Below are 21132 nucleotides of genomic sequence, written 5' to 3'. Positions count from 1 at the left end.
ACACATGAGCACCAAATACGATTACTACAGCTTGATTTAAACCCCAGTGTTTATCTCTACTTTGTCTCAGGAGTTTTAAGGGCTTAAAATTCTGCATCTGCATCATGTTTAATATGTAAAATCTCAATATTTAGCTTAAATGCAGTTTTGTTTATGTAACAGTCTTTGTGACAGTGGTGCATGTAAGGGCTGACATTATTGTTTATGTGGCACATCATATTTATTTAGGTCTTATGGCCGATTATAGAAAAGCTCCTGTTATCCTGTGGCATGTGACGGCCTGCTGCTATTACATTTAGAACATTTTGTCCTCGTTCCGTCCGTTTATTTTGTTAAATATTTACCTGAATATTTTATTACATATAAAGAAAAAAGTATTTTTATTAGGTTTTTTTTGTTCTACTTTTTGGTGGAATTTCAAAATTTTAGGGCCTGATGCGATGCGGGGTCATGTAGGTCACATATTGGTCCAAAATGCTCCATGTAATGCTGTCATGCTGCAATGCAAGTGTTCCATTTCCATTTCCCCCTGGATTTTGTCGTCATCGTAAAGGCTAAAGGGATCTGGTCTTTCTCCTGGTCCATCTGTTTTATGCACCTTATCCATAATTATTATTATATTTTTTTAAATAAATGGTGGCTGAATTTGTGAGTACTGGACCTGAAGCCAAAGTCCCCGTACTTTAGATAAAATAAAGTCTCTGGAACTTTGACCAGGTCCCTGAGCTCCTCTAAAGGCTCCTAATCCCTGTGGACAGATCATGTGATGGAAATGCAGCTTAAAAGTGTCCAATACTTAGTATGAAGATAAAATACATTTGTTTTCCATACTTAATATTTATAATCCGTTTGGAGGTCCCTGCATTTGATAAGCGATGCACATGTTTTCTCCCTTATGGTCAAGGCTTGGACCAGTCTAGGTGCTAAGAATGGAGTCCTGGTCCAGAAAAGATTGGACATCCAACTGAACTAGAAACAACCGAAGCCTTTTAGCTTATGGTCAAACTTTCGAGTTTGCTCTATGACAACAGCATGAATTATTTTGGATGCCATGTTGGGTGTATTTTTTCATAACTGGAGAAACATTAGAGAAACACTAAGATGTATAGTTTCTGTAGGTGGGACCTACAGTCTGACTTCATCATGAACACTGACATTAAAGTGCCTGTCACACTGCCATACCCAGGACTCCTATCACTTTCACCCGTCATTGACTCCCTGAATCGTTTCATACACACTACACAAAGTAAAAAACTGTTATTCATGTCTTCTAGCTAGATGCTTATTTGTTTTGCTTAATTTTGTCGGATTATCACAAGCCTTTCACTTAATCTGATAATTGTGACTTTATCTCATAACTTAAATTTAAACTTACCACTTACTGCACAACATGTCTGAATGTCCTGTGTAGTTTGGCAGTTAATGGGTGTGTCCAGTTTACTTTTCACTGGGGATTAATAAAGCATTAGCTTAGCTCAGCACCGCAGTCTAAAGAAAACAAGATTTCTTAATTGCCCTGCATGACCAGTATTTTTCAGACGTTACCAGCAGACAAATTCTGAAATACCTTTACGTGTAACATGGTGTGAATGTATAAAGAAAACTCTTTTAAGAGAACACATAAAGCGTATTGGTGGGACACTGGCAGCCCTCAACATAAAGCTTATGGTATGTGGGAGTCAGTCCTTAAAATGTAGCTCATGCTTTCAGACGCTTTAACACGTGACCTTTCGACCGGGTTTATAGAAAAGCGGAATTATTTACAAGCATGCATTCAGGTCACACGGGATAAAATGTACAGACTTTATTAAACTGTGCTGTACTCCGACTTTATCAGGATAGAAAAGTGCAATGTTTTAGCTTATGGCTGTACAAGCAATCTGGTTATTGCTCCATAGTGTCTTATTATTTGACTGTGTACTAGAAAAATACTTTTATTATAATGGGGTTTGCATCATTCATACCATTGATGTTAATTGTTTTTAAATGTTTAAACTGTGAGCTTTTGTTTCAGTGACCATCATTTGTATTTGATACATATTGTCGCTCTCTCTCTCTCTCTCTCTCTCTCTCTCTCTCTCTCTCTCTCTCTCTCTCTCTGTAGAACCTTCTAGCGTGCTTTCATAGTGGGTCAGACAGTTTCTCTGGAGATGCCTGTGAGGTTAAGGTAGCAGCTCCTACCCACTCTCCTTCTGCTGAGGCTGAGTACTGGAGGATCAAGGCGATGGCTCAACAGGTCTGTCTTTGGGGAACATGTGCGGAATGTAAAGAATCTATCTTCAAGTGCTTTTCTTTTGCCTCTGTTAAGTCTTAACCATTATTAATAAACAGTTCCTTGCAAAGATAACATCTTTGCATGTTAGAGAGTAAATTAAGCTTTTTTGTCTGCAGTCAAAGACTCCAAAGAGGCACTGTGGTGGATGTACTTTGATTGACAACTTTGCCCAGAAAAGTAGAGGGTTCTAAAGAGGCTGAAGTAACTTATTGATGAAATATCAAAGCTACTGTTTTTTCTAAGACATTTAGATCATAAAATATATTTAAAAAAATAAAATAAAATAGGGCACGCTTTTAAAAATATAGTTTGTCCAGTTCCAGAATTGGGTTTTTTTTAACATGCCGTCTTTGTGTCGCAGGTCTTTATGTTGGACACTCAGTGCTCCCCAAAGACTCCCAACAACAAGGAAGGCTTCGAGCATGCTCAGTCCTGCGTTCTCATTATCGAGCTGCCTGCTGACGCACAGTCCAACGGACACACTCAGAAAAGGTGGACAACACTTTCACGTGAATGGACACACAGTAGCATGTTGACATATTTGCTAACTTCACACCATAGACTGTAAAAATGACACACCAATTTTATGGAGTCAACTGTATGTTTAATATGTTGTCTAAGAAATATTTAACTATAGATGTGTCTTTTTTGTGGTTTATTCATAAAAAAGTTTTTTTTATTCCCTCTTGTGTAACTCTGCAGAATAGTGTGAAAGTTTTGACATTTCAATAGGGGAGGGGGAGGGGCAAGCAATATCTCTTGTTTTAACACAAAACAAATTAAAAAGCAAATGAAGCCAAATTAACTCACTAATTCTAACTCTGATTAACTCTCTTTGCTTTTCTTTCTGCTTCATTTAAAGGAAAATTGGGTAAGGCTGTTCTCTGTGGCATTGTGTTTCTTTTCTGTACGTAGCATTGCATGTAAGTCCTGTTTCAATGTGTGCAAGTCCATTGTTGTCCTTACTCATGTCAATGTTTACTAAGGAGCAATAAGTAAGATATCTACTGAATTCAATCATAGAATGAACTTACCATGTCATCACACATTAAGGAACCATTACGGTACAGAATGGTCTGTTTTTGTTTTGACCAGAGACGGTAGGCGGTTTTAAGGAAATGGCCGTTTGGGATGCCCCTCGGTTTGCCAGTCAAACTGCAAACCAACAGGTGTTGCAGCGATGGAAGCGGGCAAGGGAACTGGGTCAGATAGAACTGATTCTCCCCGAGCTTAAAAGCCTCGGCATTTTCTGAATAAGGGTGTGTCAGAGTTACATATTGCTCCTTTAAGCTTGTAAAGCTTAACCGATGATGTTAGTAAGAGGTCTATGCTCACACTTCTCTCAGGATTTTTAACTTCAGTCTTTCTTAGTTCCAACTATTATTTTTTGTTTGTTCACTGCATACAAGTATCTACAAAGCTGTACCACCATTATATACCCAGATGTATTTTTTCAATGCAATCAGTGCTTTAGTTGGTTAACTTGGAGATGGACCTTTCCCTATTAATGTAGAGACAGCTTTAATTAGAACTATAAACTGTAAATATAACCAAGAGTGCTGAAATAATAGTTATTATTATTATATAGTCTATACAGTTTATGTCGTCAGATTTTTAATTGCTTTCTATTTTCCAAGAAAGTTATAGTTAACCCAACTATTTTGGGAGTTTAAAGGGTGAAATAGTTCCACAGACATTTTCACAAATTTTGTTTTGTATTATTTATTTCTTTGTTGTGTTTTATTTCTTTGCTCTACTTTTCTTGGAAGCCGCTATATAGATCCAAGCTATTATTATTATTATTATTATTATTATTATTATTATTAATGATAATAATAATAATAATAATAATAATAATAATATTATTATTATTAGTTGTACTTTATTTATTGTCCATATTAATTTTTCATTGTTTTCTGATTTCTGCAGCATCCCATTCAGGACCATTGTGGTGAGCCTGCTGTCCCACCAGGTCCTGCTCCAGAACCTCTACGACATCCTGCTGGAGGAGTTTGTCAAGCAACCTGAAGGTCAAGAAAAGGTCACACCCGTGACCTCCGACCCCAGCAGAGCCTCAGCGGGGTTCCTACGTTACATCTCCATGACTAATTTAGCCATAATCCTGGATCTGCTGCTCGACTCTTACAGGTAATAACTACCACAAGAAAGTTCGACATATATGGAGATGAGAGTGTTGTAAAGATGTGTAATTCAGCTGTTTTTAAGAACATCAACTAAAGTGATCATCTCATGGTAATAACCATAATAATATTAATACTACAGGGTACATTTGGCTGACTTGCTCTTTATCCCATCTTCTGCAGGACAGCTCGGGATTTTGACACTCGGCCGGGTCTGAAGTACCTGCTGATGAAGGTGTCGGGTGTTTGTGGAGCGGCGAACCTTTACCGTCAGTCTGCCATGAGCTTTAACCTTTACTTCCAGGCATTACTGTGCGCCACGCTGAGCCAAGCTGACGGCATGACCGCTCAGCAGGTAAAAACACATCTAAAACTCTGCAGTTTTTTGTCTTTATCTTCATTGTTTTGCTGCATGAATACTCTTTTTTTTATTCATGGATAAGTGCAACGAAGGTCACCTATAGCAGTGACATTTCTTTATTTATGGATTTATAGGTGGGGACAGTGCACTGTTACGGCCTCCTTGACATACGTTAAGTTAAACCATAAATGATTTGTAAAAGGAGGAGACCAGAACATATAAAAAAGGGACGCCACACAATGTTAACTGTTTGAACCCCGAGCTTTATTTAAAGGATCTTACGCCCCCTCCCGTCAGTAGACACAAAAAGGACTGGAGATCCGGCTAAACAGAACAAAACATGGGAAAGTGCCGAGCCAGCCACATAATGGGCCGTCGCTCTCGACACCTCCCCCTAAACTACCTAATCACAAAACTTACCTATAAGAAAGGAAGGAATCGAAAATAGTCTCTCCAGCCCCAACTAAAATAACAAAACCCAGCAAGCTAAACATGCATGGATAAAAACAAAACAAGCCTGGTTGGGAGAAAGCAACAGGGAAATAATTAAACGAGAAGGGAACAATCACCTCACCGCGCCGCGGCCCCAAAGTGTGTGTGTCTGCCAACCCCGTTCTCTCCCACCTGACTCCCCTAAATCCCCCTCCCTGAAATGCACAGGGGGAGAGAACAAGGGCCGCACGTAACATGCACATTAATCAACATAAACATGTAAATATTTGCCAGTTTGTAGCCGTAGGCTGATGTCCATCTGTATTTATATGTAATCACTATGACGAACAAAAAACAAACAACAACATAAACTGTACATAAGTTAACAGCTTTCACTTGACTTTAAAGTTCCCCTCCCCCCGTCGTGTCTCTCAGCAGACTTTTTTAACATCCTTATTTTGGCTCTGTCTCAAAAATTTCCTTCACCTTATTTTCAGCTGGACAGTATTCATAAAAAAAAAACCTAAAACCAAAGTCATGCTATTTGTTTTGCGACAACTTACACATTTTTAGGTTAGAGGGTGAAACCAGGGGGTCGTATAACAGCTAAGAGCCATGATCTTTGGGAGTTAGGCGTTTGAGAATAAACCAGGACCAGAAGAAGAGAGTATTGTGTCAATATTCATCAACTGTCCAGAGCCACATCGAGACATAGTTCCTGTATCTTTAATATTAATTCAGTTAGTAAAAAAGGCAACTGTAAGATACGTGCATGTTATCTATACTCGCTTTATCAGGCTATCATTTCTCAAACATGCATGTGAACTCAAAATGGAAAAGGATTGACGCAGCTTCTGGCTAAGTTTTTGTTTTCCCGAGCTAAGATGTAGTTTACCCGAGTTTTTCTGTTTTGTTTGTTTGTTTAATTGTTGTTTTATCAATCTACTTCCATTTTTTTGGAGGGTTGTAATGGAAGTTCAGAGCAAGTATTTTTTATGTCAGGAACACATGTAAAACAAGGGGCACTCCTCCTGAGTAATCTGCAAACCAAAGCAACCATTTAACAACCACCAACTAAAGCCATGTGAATAACCTGGATATATCCTTGATTTGTTGTGATAATCATGTAGAAACATATACTGTAGTGCACTCAAAGATGCAACTACTTAAAAAAAAATCAGGAGGAATTAAATTGTGCTTTACATTTAAAATGTGGTTTGTGTTCAGGTGAAGAGGATCCTGTATGAGGAAGAAGAGGGGAGTTCTGACTCCTCTCATCCTGGCTCTGCCTCCTCAGAGGATGAAGACATCTTTGAAGAAACAGCACAGGTGATACATTTAGACACACACACACACACACACACACACACACACACACACACACACACACACACACACACACACACACACTATCTCTCTCTCTTTATTTTAAATACAATCATGGGAAGAACTGTGTAGGAAGGATTACAATGAAGAATGTGATGATAAATGTTGTATATCAAATCATATCCTTTGATCCGGGTCCTTCCCTTCAGGTCAGCCCCCCTCGTGGCCGTGATAAACGTCATCACTGGCGAGCTCCCATTCCGTCTCTCAGCGTGCAGCCTCTGGGAAGCGCAGACTGGGCCTGGCTGGTCAAACGCCTCTACAAGCTGTGCATGGATCTGTGCAACAGCTACATCCAAATGCACCGGGACCTGGAGAGCACACTGGAGGAGACGGCGCTGCTGAGAGGAGGAGTCGGGGGAGGAGGCGATCACGTCTTCTTCCTGCCTCTCTTTCAGTCCGAGACTTCAACCCCGACGTCGGTGAGCGGGCTTTCAGCAAGGGGGACGCCGTCAGAGGAAGGCGGGTACAGATGTCAGACAGCAGACATGAGTTCGGCATCACCAGGAGACACGCCCACACCCAGCCCCGGATTCAGGTGTGATTTTAGACCTCTTGAGTTTACCACTGAAAGTGATGGCTTAGATTTAAATGGCCTAATGACCTTAACATATTTGGTCTGTGTGGATATTGTATTTATAGCAAAACATACAGGAGCTACTGGTTAATTTCTACAAAGTAGATACAAGCTATATATTTAAAGCTTTACAAGGCTCCTTAGACTTGGTCATAGATACAGTAGGTAATATCCCAGTCACAGATTTTTTTGCCAACAAAATTAGTGTCCGAGCGCTTCTCACTGGCGCTTGCTGTTTCTAGGTTTCGAAAGTTGGCTTGCATCACTCCTGATTCCCTTAAAAGTGGTCGTTGGGTCTATTTGAAACCTCCTCCAATTGCTCACTATATGATTTATTCAAAGAAATATCACCAACAAAACACAACAAAACATGTAAAGGAATCCTGATCTGGTGTAAGCAGCAGCTTCAGACCTGAAAAATGTACCAAGACGAGAATAGTCAGTTTAGTTACTCCTCCACCGTTGTTGTTGACAAAGCTGATACCAGAGTCCCCGCCCTTTCTTTATTTTTATTAGTTTGTATTGAGAGCTGACATTGATGAGCATACTGGTTTTCTAAAAGATGAACTATTTTCAAATGAGACAGAGCGCTGTACTTGACAATCGGTGCCATCATAAAAAATATATTAGAAGAAGAGAGCTTATGGATGGTATTTAAATACAATTAAAAGCACTGCTAGCTATAAGGCAGCAGCAATTTGTATCAACCCTTTTTTTTACTTCTCCGCTCTATTTTGGTTCAAAGGGGAGGATACGTCAAAGAGGAATTCTTGCTCTCTCCACAACTCCACCAATTTCTCCTCCTTTTCCACATTCCAGGAGAACTGCACGTTCCTTTGACTCCGGCCATGTTTTCTAGTTTGCAGTTTCCTGTTTGGTGCTGGGGAGACTACTCCAACTGGTTGTAGACAATGGTCACAGTATTGAGCACCATTGGCAGACAAAAGACGAAGACTAAAGACGTGCTATAATATTTAACATATTTGATTTTATCTTATCGCCCCACTAGAAATTCAGAGCTTTATAACAGCTCGGATTGATTTATGACCCCCTTACACCAAAAGACAGAGATCATGTGAGCATGCCCAAACGCCAGCAAAACTCTCATGAATTCACTCCCACTTAATAAATTTGTTAAGTTTAAGGCTAGCATCCTTTTTACTTGGTACAACATATTTTGTTGATTTTTTTTTTACATGTTATAGTTTTTAATTAACTAGTATTTAATTATTCACATCTCGATTTTATTCCTTCTTGTTTTAGTCTTTTATGGTTTTGTCTGTTACTTTCCATTTCTGTCCTTATTTCCCATCTGTTGGTTGCATGCTTGTATGGATGAGAAGTACTATGTTAATAAAGTTGAGATGAGAAATATGGTGAGAAAATGGAACCGGCCTCAAGTGGCCATTCGATGAACTGCAGTTGCTGACACCTCAGCCGATGAGGTGGCCAATGGAGTTTGTTCAGTAAGTCGTCCAATTAAAGCCGCCATTCTCTCTCCTCACAGTTGCACAGGCAGTCTGCCCCACCACTTCAGGAGTGGAGGTGAGAGGAGAGATTCAGGCATCACAGGATGCTCTGTAGGAGGAGCTCTTGGCTGCTCTGGACCGAGCAGGAGAAAGGAATGGTGGGAAAATGCGGGGAACAAACTGTACACCATCGCCACAGACAAAACTATAAGCAAGCTGATGATGGAGTACAAGCGCAGGAAGCAGCAGCAGCCGCAGCAGCAGCCGCAGCAGAGTCACGTTAACCTGTTCATGAAGGAGCAAGGCCGAGCTGCCGCCGCAGGAGGAGGGGTCGGGGAGAGGAGGGTCCCCGTGGAGCCGCATAGACCCCCACAGAGGCCTCAGCATCTGGTAGACCAGCAGTGTCCCCCTTTGAGGCACTCGGTTAGCGCAGGACCTGAAGTCCTGAGGCAGGAGAAGAGACCCCGATCAGGATCCACAATCAGCTCCCACAGCATCTCGCTGAGAGACTCCGAGGCTCAGATACAGGTACAGTGTGTGGGAAGTCAAATCAACATATGTTTTAAATGATGGTAAAAGACACAAGATTATATGATATCAAACTCATTTGAAGAAAAACATGTTTTTTTTTATCCGCGATGTCTGGAAAGATAACTATCTTACCCACGATCATGAAGTGTCAAAGCGGCGTCTCTGATTGGTGGAGCTCGCTGTTACCATGGCAATGTTTCCCACCTCTCAGTGCCGTATGTGATAGTTTTGCTAGCTATTTAGTAATCTATACTAACACGAAATGTACTAATAACCTTGTTATGCTATCAAAAGTTACATTTAGGAAGAAGCAGTATCATTGGAATGGGTTTGGTAGTTCCTTTACTCCAGAAAAAAATATGTACATGGTCTTGTGTCTTTACCTTTTTTCCAGTTTTTCAATGCCGTTTTTTGCGCCAAGTCTGATCAGATATTGGGGTAGCTGGTTGTCTTGGTTCCAGGCGTCAATCTCTTGATATAAAGATTTTGTGAAATGTCAATTGAGGCTTTGTGGCCGGTCTCTGTTGAGCAATTTACCAACCAATCACATGCTTTGGTTCTCATAATGAAAGGCAACTGTGAAAAGCAGGCCGGTGTATACCTGAATTAAATTATCTTATGATTGAACTGCCATTTTTACCAAAACAGACCTTTCAATTCAACCCATCTTTTTGAAGTAAGTTACTAAAAAAAAACATATTTTCCACCAAATAAAGCTTTTGTCCAATTTAAATTTTTTAGGTCAAAAACACAAGAGAAAACAAAATATAGTTAAGACTTCAAAAATTGGTCACCAGTTTTTGTTTTTTCACTTACCCTTCAGGACTCAATATTATATTATATAGAGGATAATGAGTTATATTTAAATGAAAATGACTGAAACCCTCACACAAACTCTTAAATGCTTCTCTTTCCTCTCAGGCGTGGACCAACATGGTCTTGACCCTCCTGAATCAAGTCCTCCTCCTGTCAGACGTCTCTTTCATGGCGCTCCAGCCGGCGCTGTACCCCTGCCTCAGCCAGCTCACCTGCCACGTGACCGATGCCCGAGTCCGCCAGGCGCTGCGTGAGTGGCTGGGCCGTGTTGGCAGACTCTATGACATCATTCTGTGACGTTGCAGCAAACAAATGCAAAAGCAAAAGCACACGGAGTGCTGTCAGTTTTTGGGTGAACGATGAAAAACAGATGAAAAGGATGATGTCATTGGTTACAGGTCGCTATGCAGTAGACCGATTTAGTGTTTGATCGCTGGAGTTTAACGGACCTGGGGCACGTTGAGGAGTTTTCAAAAGGCATGACTTTGACGACTATCATGTGACAGCAGGTTTACGGATTTGATTGGCAGATGAGAGTAAACGTGCCATTTCTGAATGTGTTTCTTCAGTTGAAGTTGTTCATGTCCCAACAACACACAACCAAAGACTGAACACACACACACACACACACACACACACACACACACACACACACACACACACACACACACACACACACAGAAACACAGAAACACAGAATAGGCTTTTCTCGTTTCTCCTTATGCTGCCTCCTTGTCTCCTCTCTCTTCAATTATCCTTGTAACTGATTAAGCCTCATCTCAAAGGATGACCTGATGCCTAAGTTGTATCAAGACGCTCGCTTCAGTAGCTGTGAGCAGAGATGCACAGGTGTGTCCTTAGGGAAAGTCTTTACAGCGCCATCATGAGTAAAAGAGGCTTTACCTTGAGCTTATACAAATAATCTGCATACTCATAATAATAAGTTGATACTTTTGTGCTGTCCTTACATAGATGATAAAATACATCAGAACAAACAACAGGCTGAAACAACACATGGGGCCAAAGATATAGCTGTGCCATAAAGCATACTTCATTACCACCGCCTTAAGATGACAATCTGACGCACTGATGTCCTCGTTTATTCTCATGCAGTTTGCCTCCCCTCCTCACTCCTTATATATCTTCTACACATTAGGAGAGGAGGGGAGGAAAGGAAATGAGGATGTAAAAACTGAGAAATGAGAAGAGGTTGTTGTTTCAAAGCTTTTGTACATGATTTGCTTCTTCCCCCTTGAAAAACTGCTACAGACTGTCAGCCTGAATGTGCACATGTTTACACATGAAAAGGAGCGACAAACAAAACAGAAACGTGCTCTTTAAAAACATTTCTCCGTACGATTGCAAGTTGCTCAATGTAATACCTTCAAGGAAGATTAGATTCATTTATTTATTTGATCTTATATTTTCATGCACATTGTGGACATTTCTTTTGTTATGATTAGGATGCTGAATTATCCTCCTCACATCCTTTACAACAAATCCAAAGAGGAAAGAAAACATATCCTGCCCCACAATCTTTGACCGACAGTTGATTTCTAAGAAATGTGACGCAAGGACACGGCAGTGACAGATCACAGTTTAAAAAAAAAAAAAAAAAAAGAAATCAAGCTTAAACCAGGTCACAGTGTTCTCTGTGCAAATGAACTGCTGTTATATTTATTTAGTGTATTTATTTGTCTGCAGACAGTGAAGCTAAGTTTCACCAAGTGGGAAGTTGCTTTGCAATTTAATTTTCTGATTTATTTTGTTTTTGTTGCTGTTTGTTGAGTCTTTGTTGGTAATATGCATTATCAACGTGCTGCTTGAAATACAGTGCAGTCTCAGACACATATTCACCTTTAACTGAATGTCTTTGTTTATTGCCTGACCTCTGAACAGAGGGTTATAGGATTTATTTAAGCCGAATGTGACATACATTATATGCATTTAAAATGTATTTAATTTCTTATGTGTGTAAATATATTGAATTTATTTATTAAGAGTTAATTTCAGAGTTGCTTTCCATATTTGATCACTTGATGCATTATGTGCTTAAACTCTCTGATATTATTCCATGTTTTTAACGGACTCTGATTTGATTCTTGTTTCTGCCGCGAGTAAGGCACCACATTGTCGCCTCACTCTGTCAGGACAGAGATTTGATTTAGAGTGGAGCTAAAGGTGCGTCTAGGTTATACAACTAGGTTTGATCAACTATTGTTATGATTGGAATGGTCTTAACGCAGACTAAAGTATGCAGGTAAAGCTGCAGGAAGTAGTCTGATTTTAAGAGATGAATCATGAAAACATTTGCCATCCTCAAGCAATGACATCAAATTTTCTCATGCAATTCACGACCAAATACAAAACGTTGGGGTAAATGACGTGCAGCAAACGTCCTTGTCTGCATAGCCTTATAGCCTGCTGTAGCTTCAGCCTGCACTTTGGCCGGTCTCTCTTTAAATGGGCCACGCTGACTGGCCTGTCCTGTGACTAATACACCTACTGATAAGTAATTTATACAACCCAATTTAACAAATACCAAATTATCCCTTTGATCTCAGTTTATAGATTATTTATCATGAATTAATTTTCTCTTTCTTTACTAATTTGTTTCTTAAACATTAAAGAAGGGAGTAAGTCCAAAGTAAGCCCAAGGCAATGTTTTTAAAAGAAAGGTTCCTTTGTCCAAACAGCCACGAGATTAAATTGCCAATTTTACAACTAAAGCAAAGGCAAAAAGTGTATAGTTTAGAGCAAACAAAATGATGCATTTTTTTTGTTTTTTGTTTGTTGTTATTTGTGGGATTAATAATGTAAACAATCAGTAGTCAATACCCCCAAGCTGCAGTTTACATTCATAAAAACTCTGAATTTACTGACCCCTGGTATTTCCCCTAACAACTTATTCAACCCAAATATCCCACCTGTATACGTGATTTTTTTCACAGGCAGCAGATTTACCAAGCTACCGATCACATTAACACCAGGGAGGATGAGCCCTTTATGTTTCACCAATAACCCATTACTAAAAGCAAAATCGTCCTTTTGTCTGTTCTTCCATCGTCTGACTTAATAGAACTCTTATTAAGACCAGCAGTTTTGAAGGAATTCCTTCTGTTGGCAGAAACGTTATGCTTTTAACTTGTATCTATCATAAGATAAATGACGCAGCATTCACTAAGAAGACTCTGAAACCACAGTGAAGTGAGGTATCACGTATACTCACAAAACGAACCGCTGAGTGTTTTTACAACACATGATCCGAAAATATAAGGGGAAAAAATGAAGCCCTTATCTTTATGCTGGATTTATAACGTTTGTAAAAAAAAAAAAAAAAAAATGCTGGATCAGGAGAGATTATGACCGGCTGGATGGATGAGTGAAAAAAGAGAGAATGCTGAATGGATGCGAACTTCATTAGCTTGGAAAAAATCTAGGGCAGGCAGGGCGGGAGGGAGGGCGGGGCTACTGACACTTCTCAGAAGATTTTTTCCAGCCGTGTTAGTGAATGTATTTGTGACCATATTTAAAATAGAATACAATGTGGACCAACATGTTCAGCAGAGAGAACAGAGTTCAATCAAACAGAAACACAGGAATGATTGAATGTAGACACTGACGACAGTAAACGGGTACAAGTAAATTAATGAAAGCTTAAAAATAGTGCTAGACGTGTGGTCATGCCTGCTCATGGTGACGATTTAAAGGCTGGAGAACAAGATGGGTCATTAGATGAAGACGATAAAGTTGTATGTGGCATATTATATTACAAGTCAGTACTGACCAAGAAGAAGAGTGCCGAGTGTTTAAACCAATTTTGCATAGTGGCAGAACCTGGTATTGCAGCATCATGTGATGCCATTGGTCCCAAAATGACTTTTTCCAATAAGCTTACATTGATAAAAAAAAAATTAAATTAAAAAAAAAAGTATACATAACCCTTAACCCTTTTTAAAACCATTACATCCTAACAGTTGTAACTTGCCATTAAAGTTGAATTCAGAGATATTTCTGTCAACATAATGAGGGCCGATCAGAGCCACAGGACCAGGACTCCAAGTGCGCATGAGCTATGAGCAGGTCCAGGTACTTTTACACACTGAAGTCTGGCCCTTGTTGCTTCATGCACCACTGAGCAGCTTTTACAGGAATGATCGGGGCTCACCTCCAATGCTCTATCCATTCTATAACACATCCATGGGACTGAAAATGATTTTAACGCCAACGTGAATTGAACAGAGAGCAGTGATTGGTCAGTAGATCTGTCACCAGCTTATCAAAGCTTCACTCATTTCTCTCTCTCTTCAGCAGCTTTGTCACTTTGTCTTCCACACCTAAGTGAGCCCTAAAAAAATGCATACGCATCTACACATTACCTTGATACTATTGAAATATCAACAAGGTGCATTTTCCAGCGAACCTCACGCTGGATGGATTAAGGGAAGAGATGCAACAACAAACGAGTCTCTCAAACAACGTGATGAGCTTTATAAGGCTGTCAATCAAGCAAGTGCGCCGACAAGTCTGACTTCTAAGACGATGATCCATTTTCCTTCAAACTAGGTTAGGCAGTTTATTTTTGAACCACTTTGGTTATATTGTTGAAATCCTCTTAAAATCCCAGCTGCAATCAAATAAAATGCAATGCCTAACAGAAAGAGACAAATCAATCTGGTTCTGTTGCTTGTGTTGCAGTGACTTGTTTGTCGTTTTCAAAAACTAGTGCCATTGAGTACGCAGAACTTATTTTTGGCTGCACTTTGAAAATGTTGGATTGAAGCCACAGGACCAAACCCTGCTCCCCCTTTCTTACATTATAAACGAGGACTATGTTTCAACAGGTGAAGTGTCTACACGATGATGTAGGCAGCTCAGGCTGTATATGAGGGGAGAAAGAACATTGATAGCAAAGTTTAAAATAATATGACTATTAATAACAGCATGACCGGCTCCTTTGTAAAATCTCGTTTTTGGCAACTCTCATTCCCACAGTCGCTGGCTCACGTGTACTCGCACTTCTCCTTTAATTATTCTTGTGGTTACGACTATGATGCGCAGTGATCTCAAAAACTAAAAGACTCATAACAACCTTTTAAAAAAGTGCAACTATTAATGACCTCTATCAGTTTCAAAGGCAACCCCGTCCTCAGCACCTGATTGAGGTCTTGGGCCTCAGAACTAAAAACAATCTTTTGACATGTTCTTCCCCATCCACTAGTCTAGTAACCTTTGTTACCTTTGTAACCTTTTCCTCAAAACTGCAACGAACTGTTGTAGATTTCCTTGACTTATTGCTCAGATTCATATGATTACAGTTAGTCCTCCAGAGTCTATGATTTAGGCTGGTCCTTAACAATGGTCCGTTCTTCAGAGCCTTTAAATACTGACCAATCAGTGTATTTATAATATATTCAATCAAGAGGTTAAAAAAATGCCACAACACAAACCCTAACAATACAACTGCCGTAAATTGAAATTTTGTAGTGTTATACTTTTTTTTTTTTTCATGAAGCCAAAGTGGAACTAGTGTTGAGCTGTTGGTTTGATGTAAGCGTAACAACAAAACCTTTTTTAGAATTCTACTTTTTTGTCATTACCCCACTTGACCCAAAGCCAAAAACGGACCGTTAGAACATTTGGGGTTACAAAGCCTTGTCCCTATTACTACTTGGGTATTTGTCTTGTAGTCATTCCTGTAATGGACAAACAGCATGTCTCGCCTCTCCTTCCTGTCCTGTCTCCTCCGTCCCTCGGCCCCGCCCTGTGTCCCTGACCCGTTACCATTTGTCATTATTCCCTGATATTTGATGGACAGATGTTGTCAGCCATCAGTGTGATCAGCTGCCGTGAAGGGAAGGATTTAGTTGGTGTTAAATCCATGACAGCGTTTCCATTTGGGGGGGGGGGGAGGGGGGGGAGTCTAATGTGTCAGTGTCATGCAACAATTCTACAGCAACAGTTTGTGCTGATTCCTGCTTTGCCTGGCTTTGCGTTCAGTCAGATGATTATCCTGCTTTCAGTCTCACCGGTATAGTCTGTGTGATTTCTTATTATACATGAGGCAAATCTCTCAACTGCACCTCTGAGTTTTATTATTCACATTTCACAAAATAGATTAGGACAAGATTGATTCATTTCACATGCAATCAAACTTCATCTGCAGTCTAAGCAGATTTGATGCACTTGGCTAAAGCTAAATACTGAAGAATTGCTCCAAATCCATCCATTGTCATGCATGCCGTCCACAGACTGTTTTTATTGTTTTGAAGTCTTGGCGACATTTTAAGCGTTTCTCGATTCAACAGTTCAAAAACTTGTTGTTTCATCCCTAGGCTGGGGAATCCAATCGAATTTCTACCAATAATTTACAGTAAAATCCTGTTCAGTTTAGCGTTTAGTTGTGCTTTGAGGGATTATTGGGACTATACTCTAAACACATTGAACAGATTGTGACCTATTACATCTGCTTTCCTCACATGTCAAACTATGTTTTGAAAAAATAAACCTGACTTATAAAAAAAAGGGGTATATGAAGGTTTAAAATGATTGAACTACTTCTTGTAGAAATAAGTAGGTGAATGAGTGAAATGGCTGGATGTGACCTGTGACGTGGGTGTAAATCAATTCAGCATGGTCTAGATTGCAGGGAGGAAATGACGTGTCATAGGGCGTAGGGTTGAAAGCAGAGCAGACGCTGATGCAGGAAGACTATGCAGGACCCAGACATCTGACACAGTTTATAAAGTGGACCGTCACATTACAGACGGCCTCATAAGAACGTATTAAAGCTGAAAAATTAAAGGCAAAGACAAATAGACAAAAAGAGATCTCTCTTTTTTTTTTGCAATTATAGTATGTATTTTTTTAGATACATTTCTGAGGACACAAAGTCAGATTTTAACAGTGCTTTGGCACAAAGATGTTTCTGAAACTCGTACCGAACAAACAGAAAACAATGCTGTACTGCAATTTGAACAACTAGAATTTCCAAATAAATCAAGTGTTAAAAGATGTGGATATTAAGTCTGACAGAATGTATCAGTAGAGCTGGTCCAATTTAAGATTTTATGAAGGTAGAATTTTTGCATTTAATTTTCCAATTAGACCACGGTGTAGCTCCTCACTATGCAAAGCCGTACCAAAACACAAAGGCTTAATACACATCCTGGAAAAACCCCAGTGCAACGCAAGTGTGCTCCAAGTGATAAGATAGCAGGAGGCACTGTTTGGGCATTTGTGGATCCATGTACAAATAACAGCAGACTGGTCATTTGATTCACCTGGGACCATGTTTTTGACAACATAGCTTTGACAACATCTATCATTATTTACTATGAAACAAGTCCCTCATACATATTTTCCCATATTATAATATGTCTATACAGTAATGAGCCAGCCGTGATTTTAAGAAATGTAGGATTCAGTGTGTTTTGTGAATGGGCTCCCAGTCAAAGTTAAAAGTGAGGAATCTGGGCCTCTGGGGCTTTTACTTGCTCATCCTTTTTTTTTTTTTTTTCTCTCAGCCGTACCCCAGTTTTATGGCAATGAGATGCCAAATCAACTTAAACCTGTAGAGCTTCTACGACCTTTATTGTTTAACTGTTTCCAGTTAAACAGGTGTAACAAACCGAAGACAAGACAAGACAAGGATAATGAAGGATTATGTGGGGTGTGCTGTCTGTTTATTATAGAGCAGCAGGTTGTGCTGTGTTGTGGTAGTTCCAATCTTTGAATGGAACTACATCAACATTTCTGAGGCATCGTTCTGCATCCCTGCAGATGAATGTACAAACAGTTGCTGTTAAGGTTGCAGGCTTTCTCCCGCATATATTCATGTTGTTGAATTGACTGTTTGCGTCCTTCACTGACCTTGAACGCTCTGCTGCCAGACTGACATGAGCAAACCAGCTTATGTTGTGACTGTGATTTCTAAAAGTATTTTTCCTCTGCTTTTGATATTTAAAAAAAAAAAAAAAAAAGCAACTGTAATCGCTCCTCTCAGTGTTTCTAAGCTGCTGCGGCTCCCTCAGTCATACAGTTGTGTATCTGCTGAATGTTTCAAAGCACTCCTCCAGGAGGCTTGTCTGCTCTGTGTGTTGTACAATTAAAAAAAACCTGCTTATCTTATGTATATGTCATCTGTCATCATGTCTTACTGTGTGACATCCTCGACTCAAAGATAACAATCTGTTTGAATGCCATGCTTACTTTGGATTTTCTGATCATGGTTCATCTGAAAAGGGAGGTCAAAGTGAGAGAATGACCTCAGAGCACTTCTGTATTCAAAGCACGGAAGAATAAGAGTCAGAGATACTAATTTGGATGTTTGTTTTATCTTTCAGTTATTTATATCCTGAAAAAGCAGTCGCTTATATTTCATGACCTTTTAACCTTGGCTTAACTTGTTTTTTGTGAGATCACATCTGAGAAAGTATTCGTTCTCTGCTATACAAAGTTCACAGGTGAAAAGTGCAGATGAATGAGTATGACTGGATGTTATTCTGTAATGCTGAAGTATCATAAGCATTTATTTCTTTATCATGTGACCACCTATCTCCATAAACGGTATAGATACAAGCTGTAGATTAAGAAAATACGATTTTGTCCACTATCGTGTTTCAACAGGTTTGTTTTTAATGCTGAAGATTAGAACATGTGGACATCAAAAGGTGCAGAGTGCATCTTTTGACTGAAAAATAAAGTTGAATGTGGATGTATCCTTTCAGACATCTGAAGATAGGAGCAGCTGGCATCACCTCCCATGTTACTAGTAAGACTTCATTTTTCTTTGGCACCCTTATTGTATAGCATCTAAGCCAGACAAACCTTAATCAGTCCTCTGAATTACAGCTGGTTGCACTGGAAGCCTTGAAAAATATCCATTGCTCAAACAGGCTTTTATCCTTGTGGAACGATAGCTGATGGGATTTGAGATTGGTTGGGAACCAATTAAGTTTAAAGTCCTTAAAGTACCTAGCATAAAGGGATAGTTTGTGGGAATGTATGAGGTTCTTATCAATAGTAAATGTACAGTAGATAACAGTCAGCATCGTCCCTGCTTGGAGAAGCAGGCTGTAGTTCCTACACCAAAGCTGTACTATGTACTTAGACATTCTGTGCCGATAGAGTAGCTGATGAATAAATTCTCATATTAATCAAAACTGATGAAAGAAGACTTTTTTTTTGTAGCTGTTGATATTTTCACACCTCTCCACAGTAGAGGTTTTCAACACCTCTTGTAATAACTAGAACACTTCATGATGTTTTTAAGATCAACGTGCTAAAACCTAAAACCAACATTTTACTTTTCGTGTGTGTTACTTATGTGTTGCTTCCCTCCATCCCCATCCCTCTCACACACTCGGTGAGCTTTTGTTATGCTGCTGTTGACCTTTCCCAGCAGCTGTAAATCCTGCCATGACCAGTGACGTGCCTCCTCTCAGCTGGACAAACACCCTGTCTGCTGCCCTCATTTCTTCCTCCCTCCTCCCCTTCACACTTATTATTTCAGGCTGATCAGTTCAGCTTTGCCGTCAGTGTCCCTCTGGGCTCGCAGTGGACTTGTGCTCGTCTTTCCATCCACTCTTTTGTCCTCTGAGAGCTCTCAGACCCTGCAGCTCCTGGCTCTGGCTGCATGGGCTTCAGCCCCCCCTAACCCATCCACCATGAGGTCTCTGCTGGACAGCAGCTGGATGAAGTTTGGACCAGCCGGCCGGGATTCTCTGGACTGGTCGCCTGGACCCTCAGCTCTGCCCTCCACTGACAGACAGGCATCGGTGAGCTGGGACTATTGTTAATTTTTTAGTGTCAATCCATTTTTTTATTATTTAGCCTAGAAAATGTTAAAAAGAAAGGTTTCAAAAGCAGCATTAAGATTTACAATATGACCTTAAATAGCACAACTTTGAGTATTAATTTTGCTTTATATAGATTGAAGAGCATTCTTAAGGATTCTTCATTGAGGAGAGAAGTCTGCAGGGTCAGAATATGGATTTGAACATGCGTTTTGAACAGCTGTTCCCAATGTGATGATATAACTGAGGTTCTGTCAAATGCCAGTCCAAGTCTTTATCTGATTGAACGCTGCATGTGAGGTAATCCTTTTACCTCAAATGTCCAAAATATTTTTCATTCTTTAATCTGTACCTGATATGTGAAATAGGATTCATGAAGGAATTTTTCAACAGTGTGTTCTTACTCGTCTTGATACGTTTTACTAAAGTGACTCTTTAACATAAACACACACACATCACACCGATACTATGAAATGAAATGATCTCTGCATTGGATTTACATGAGAAGAGATCCGGTTCAGAACAAAGTGTTGCAAATGCAAACAAGAAACAGGTTTCATCCTGTCACGTTTTTTAGTTGCCCTGCACAATTTTAGTGGTTTATATTTGACGGTTTATAAAAAATACCTCTCAGCTTCATTACATTTTGAACATACCTCGCTTTTAGAGCTTGATCGTGTTTAAATAAATAATACGTTTTGAAGATTAAGATGAACACAGTCTGTTTCCTAGTTGTGTGCTTCAAACCGCAACAGATTAATACATGTCCTGTAAAGTGGCCAAACAGCTGTTTGTGAGTGAACGTACCCTCTACTGGCCAGATGTTATCTGAATAAAATGAAAAAGACCCCAGTGTTCCCTTCAACACTAAATATGTACATTTCTCTGTGTTTGTCACTGATCTCTCTTACACTCCTCTAATATAAAACCTAACTTTCACGCAACTTGTTTTATTGTATTTGTGTGTATTGGGTCCAGATGTAGATCTAGTTATATGATATTTTACACAAACTGCATGGGGGTATTTTATCTTTTTCCAATTTTGGCTTTTGACATCAACCTAATTAAACAAGTTTTCACTTCCTATGTGAAAGGCAAATTGTAATTTTATTATGCAAGAAAAAAGGAAGAATACGCATATTGGGGTGAGATTATTTCATATTAATCTTTATCAGAAAAATATATTCTAATCTTCTTTGTCTGACTCACAGGGACAGAGCTCAGGCGAGGCCATTTTCAGTGCAGGAGCCATCACCTACATCTCTCTAGCAATCGTCTCTGTCCTCCTCCTCTTCCTCAGTGCCCTTGGCTTCCTGATGTGGCGCCGCAGGCGTGGCTTCAGCCTCA

The 21132-nt window shown here is 39.7% G+C and overlaps 2 protein-coding genes across 2 annotated transcripts in view; one reads left to right on the top strand and one right to left on the bottom strand.

Moving 5' to 3' along the window:
• The window catches only part of arfgef3 (ARFGEF family member 3), a 58179-nt gene extending 46109 nt beyond the window's left edge, over positions 1–12070 (top strand). Inside the window, exons 34-41 of the mRNA XM_061040369.1 lie at positions 2105–2236; positions 2637–2767; positions 4205–4423; positions 4600–4771; positions 6437–6538; positions 6745–7133; positions 8680–9169; positions 10094–12070. Coding sequence (XP_060896352.1) covers positions 2105–2236; positions 2637–2767; positions 4205–4423; positions 4600–4771; positions 6437–6538; positions 6745–7133; positions 8680–9169; positions 10094–10285 — 1827 coding nt within the window. The 3' untranslated portion in view covers positions 10286–12070. The remainder of the gene's footprint in view (positions 1–2104; positions 2237–2636; positions 2768–4204; positions 4424–4599; positions 4772–6436; positions 6539–6744; positions 7134–8679; positions 9170–10093) is intronic.
• Positions 1–21132, bottom strand: part of LOC132975683 (G-protein coupled receptor 4-like) — a 390218-nt gene that overhangs the window by 303657 nt on the left and 65429 nt on the right. The window lies entirely within an intron of this gene.

The sequence above is a fragment of the Labrus mixtus genome, chromosome 6 (genome assembly GCF_963584025.1).
Source record: "Labrus mixtus chromosome 6, fLabMix1.1, whole genome shotgun sequence".
Lineage (NCBI taxonomy): Eukaryota > Metazoa > Chordata > Actinopteri > Labriformes > Labridae > Labrus > Labrus mixtus.
The sequence above is the reverse complement of the archived record's forward strand: the minus strand, read 5'-3'. Positions and strand labels throughout refer to the sequence as shown.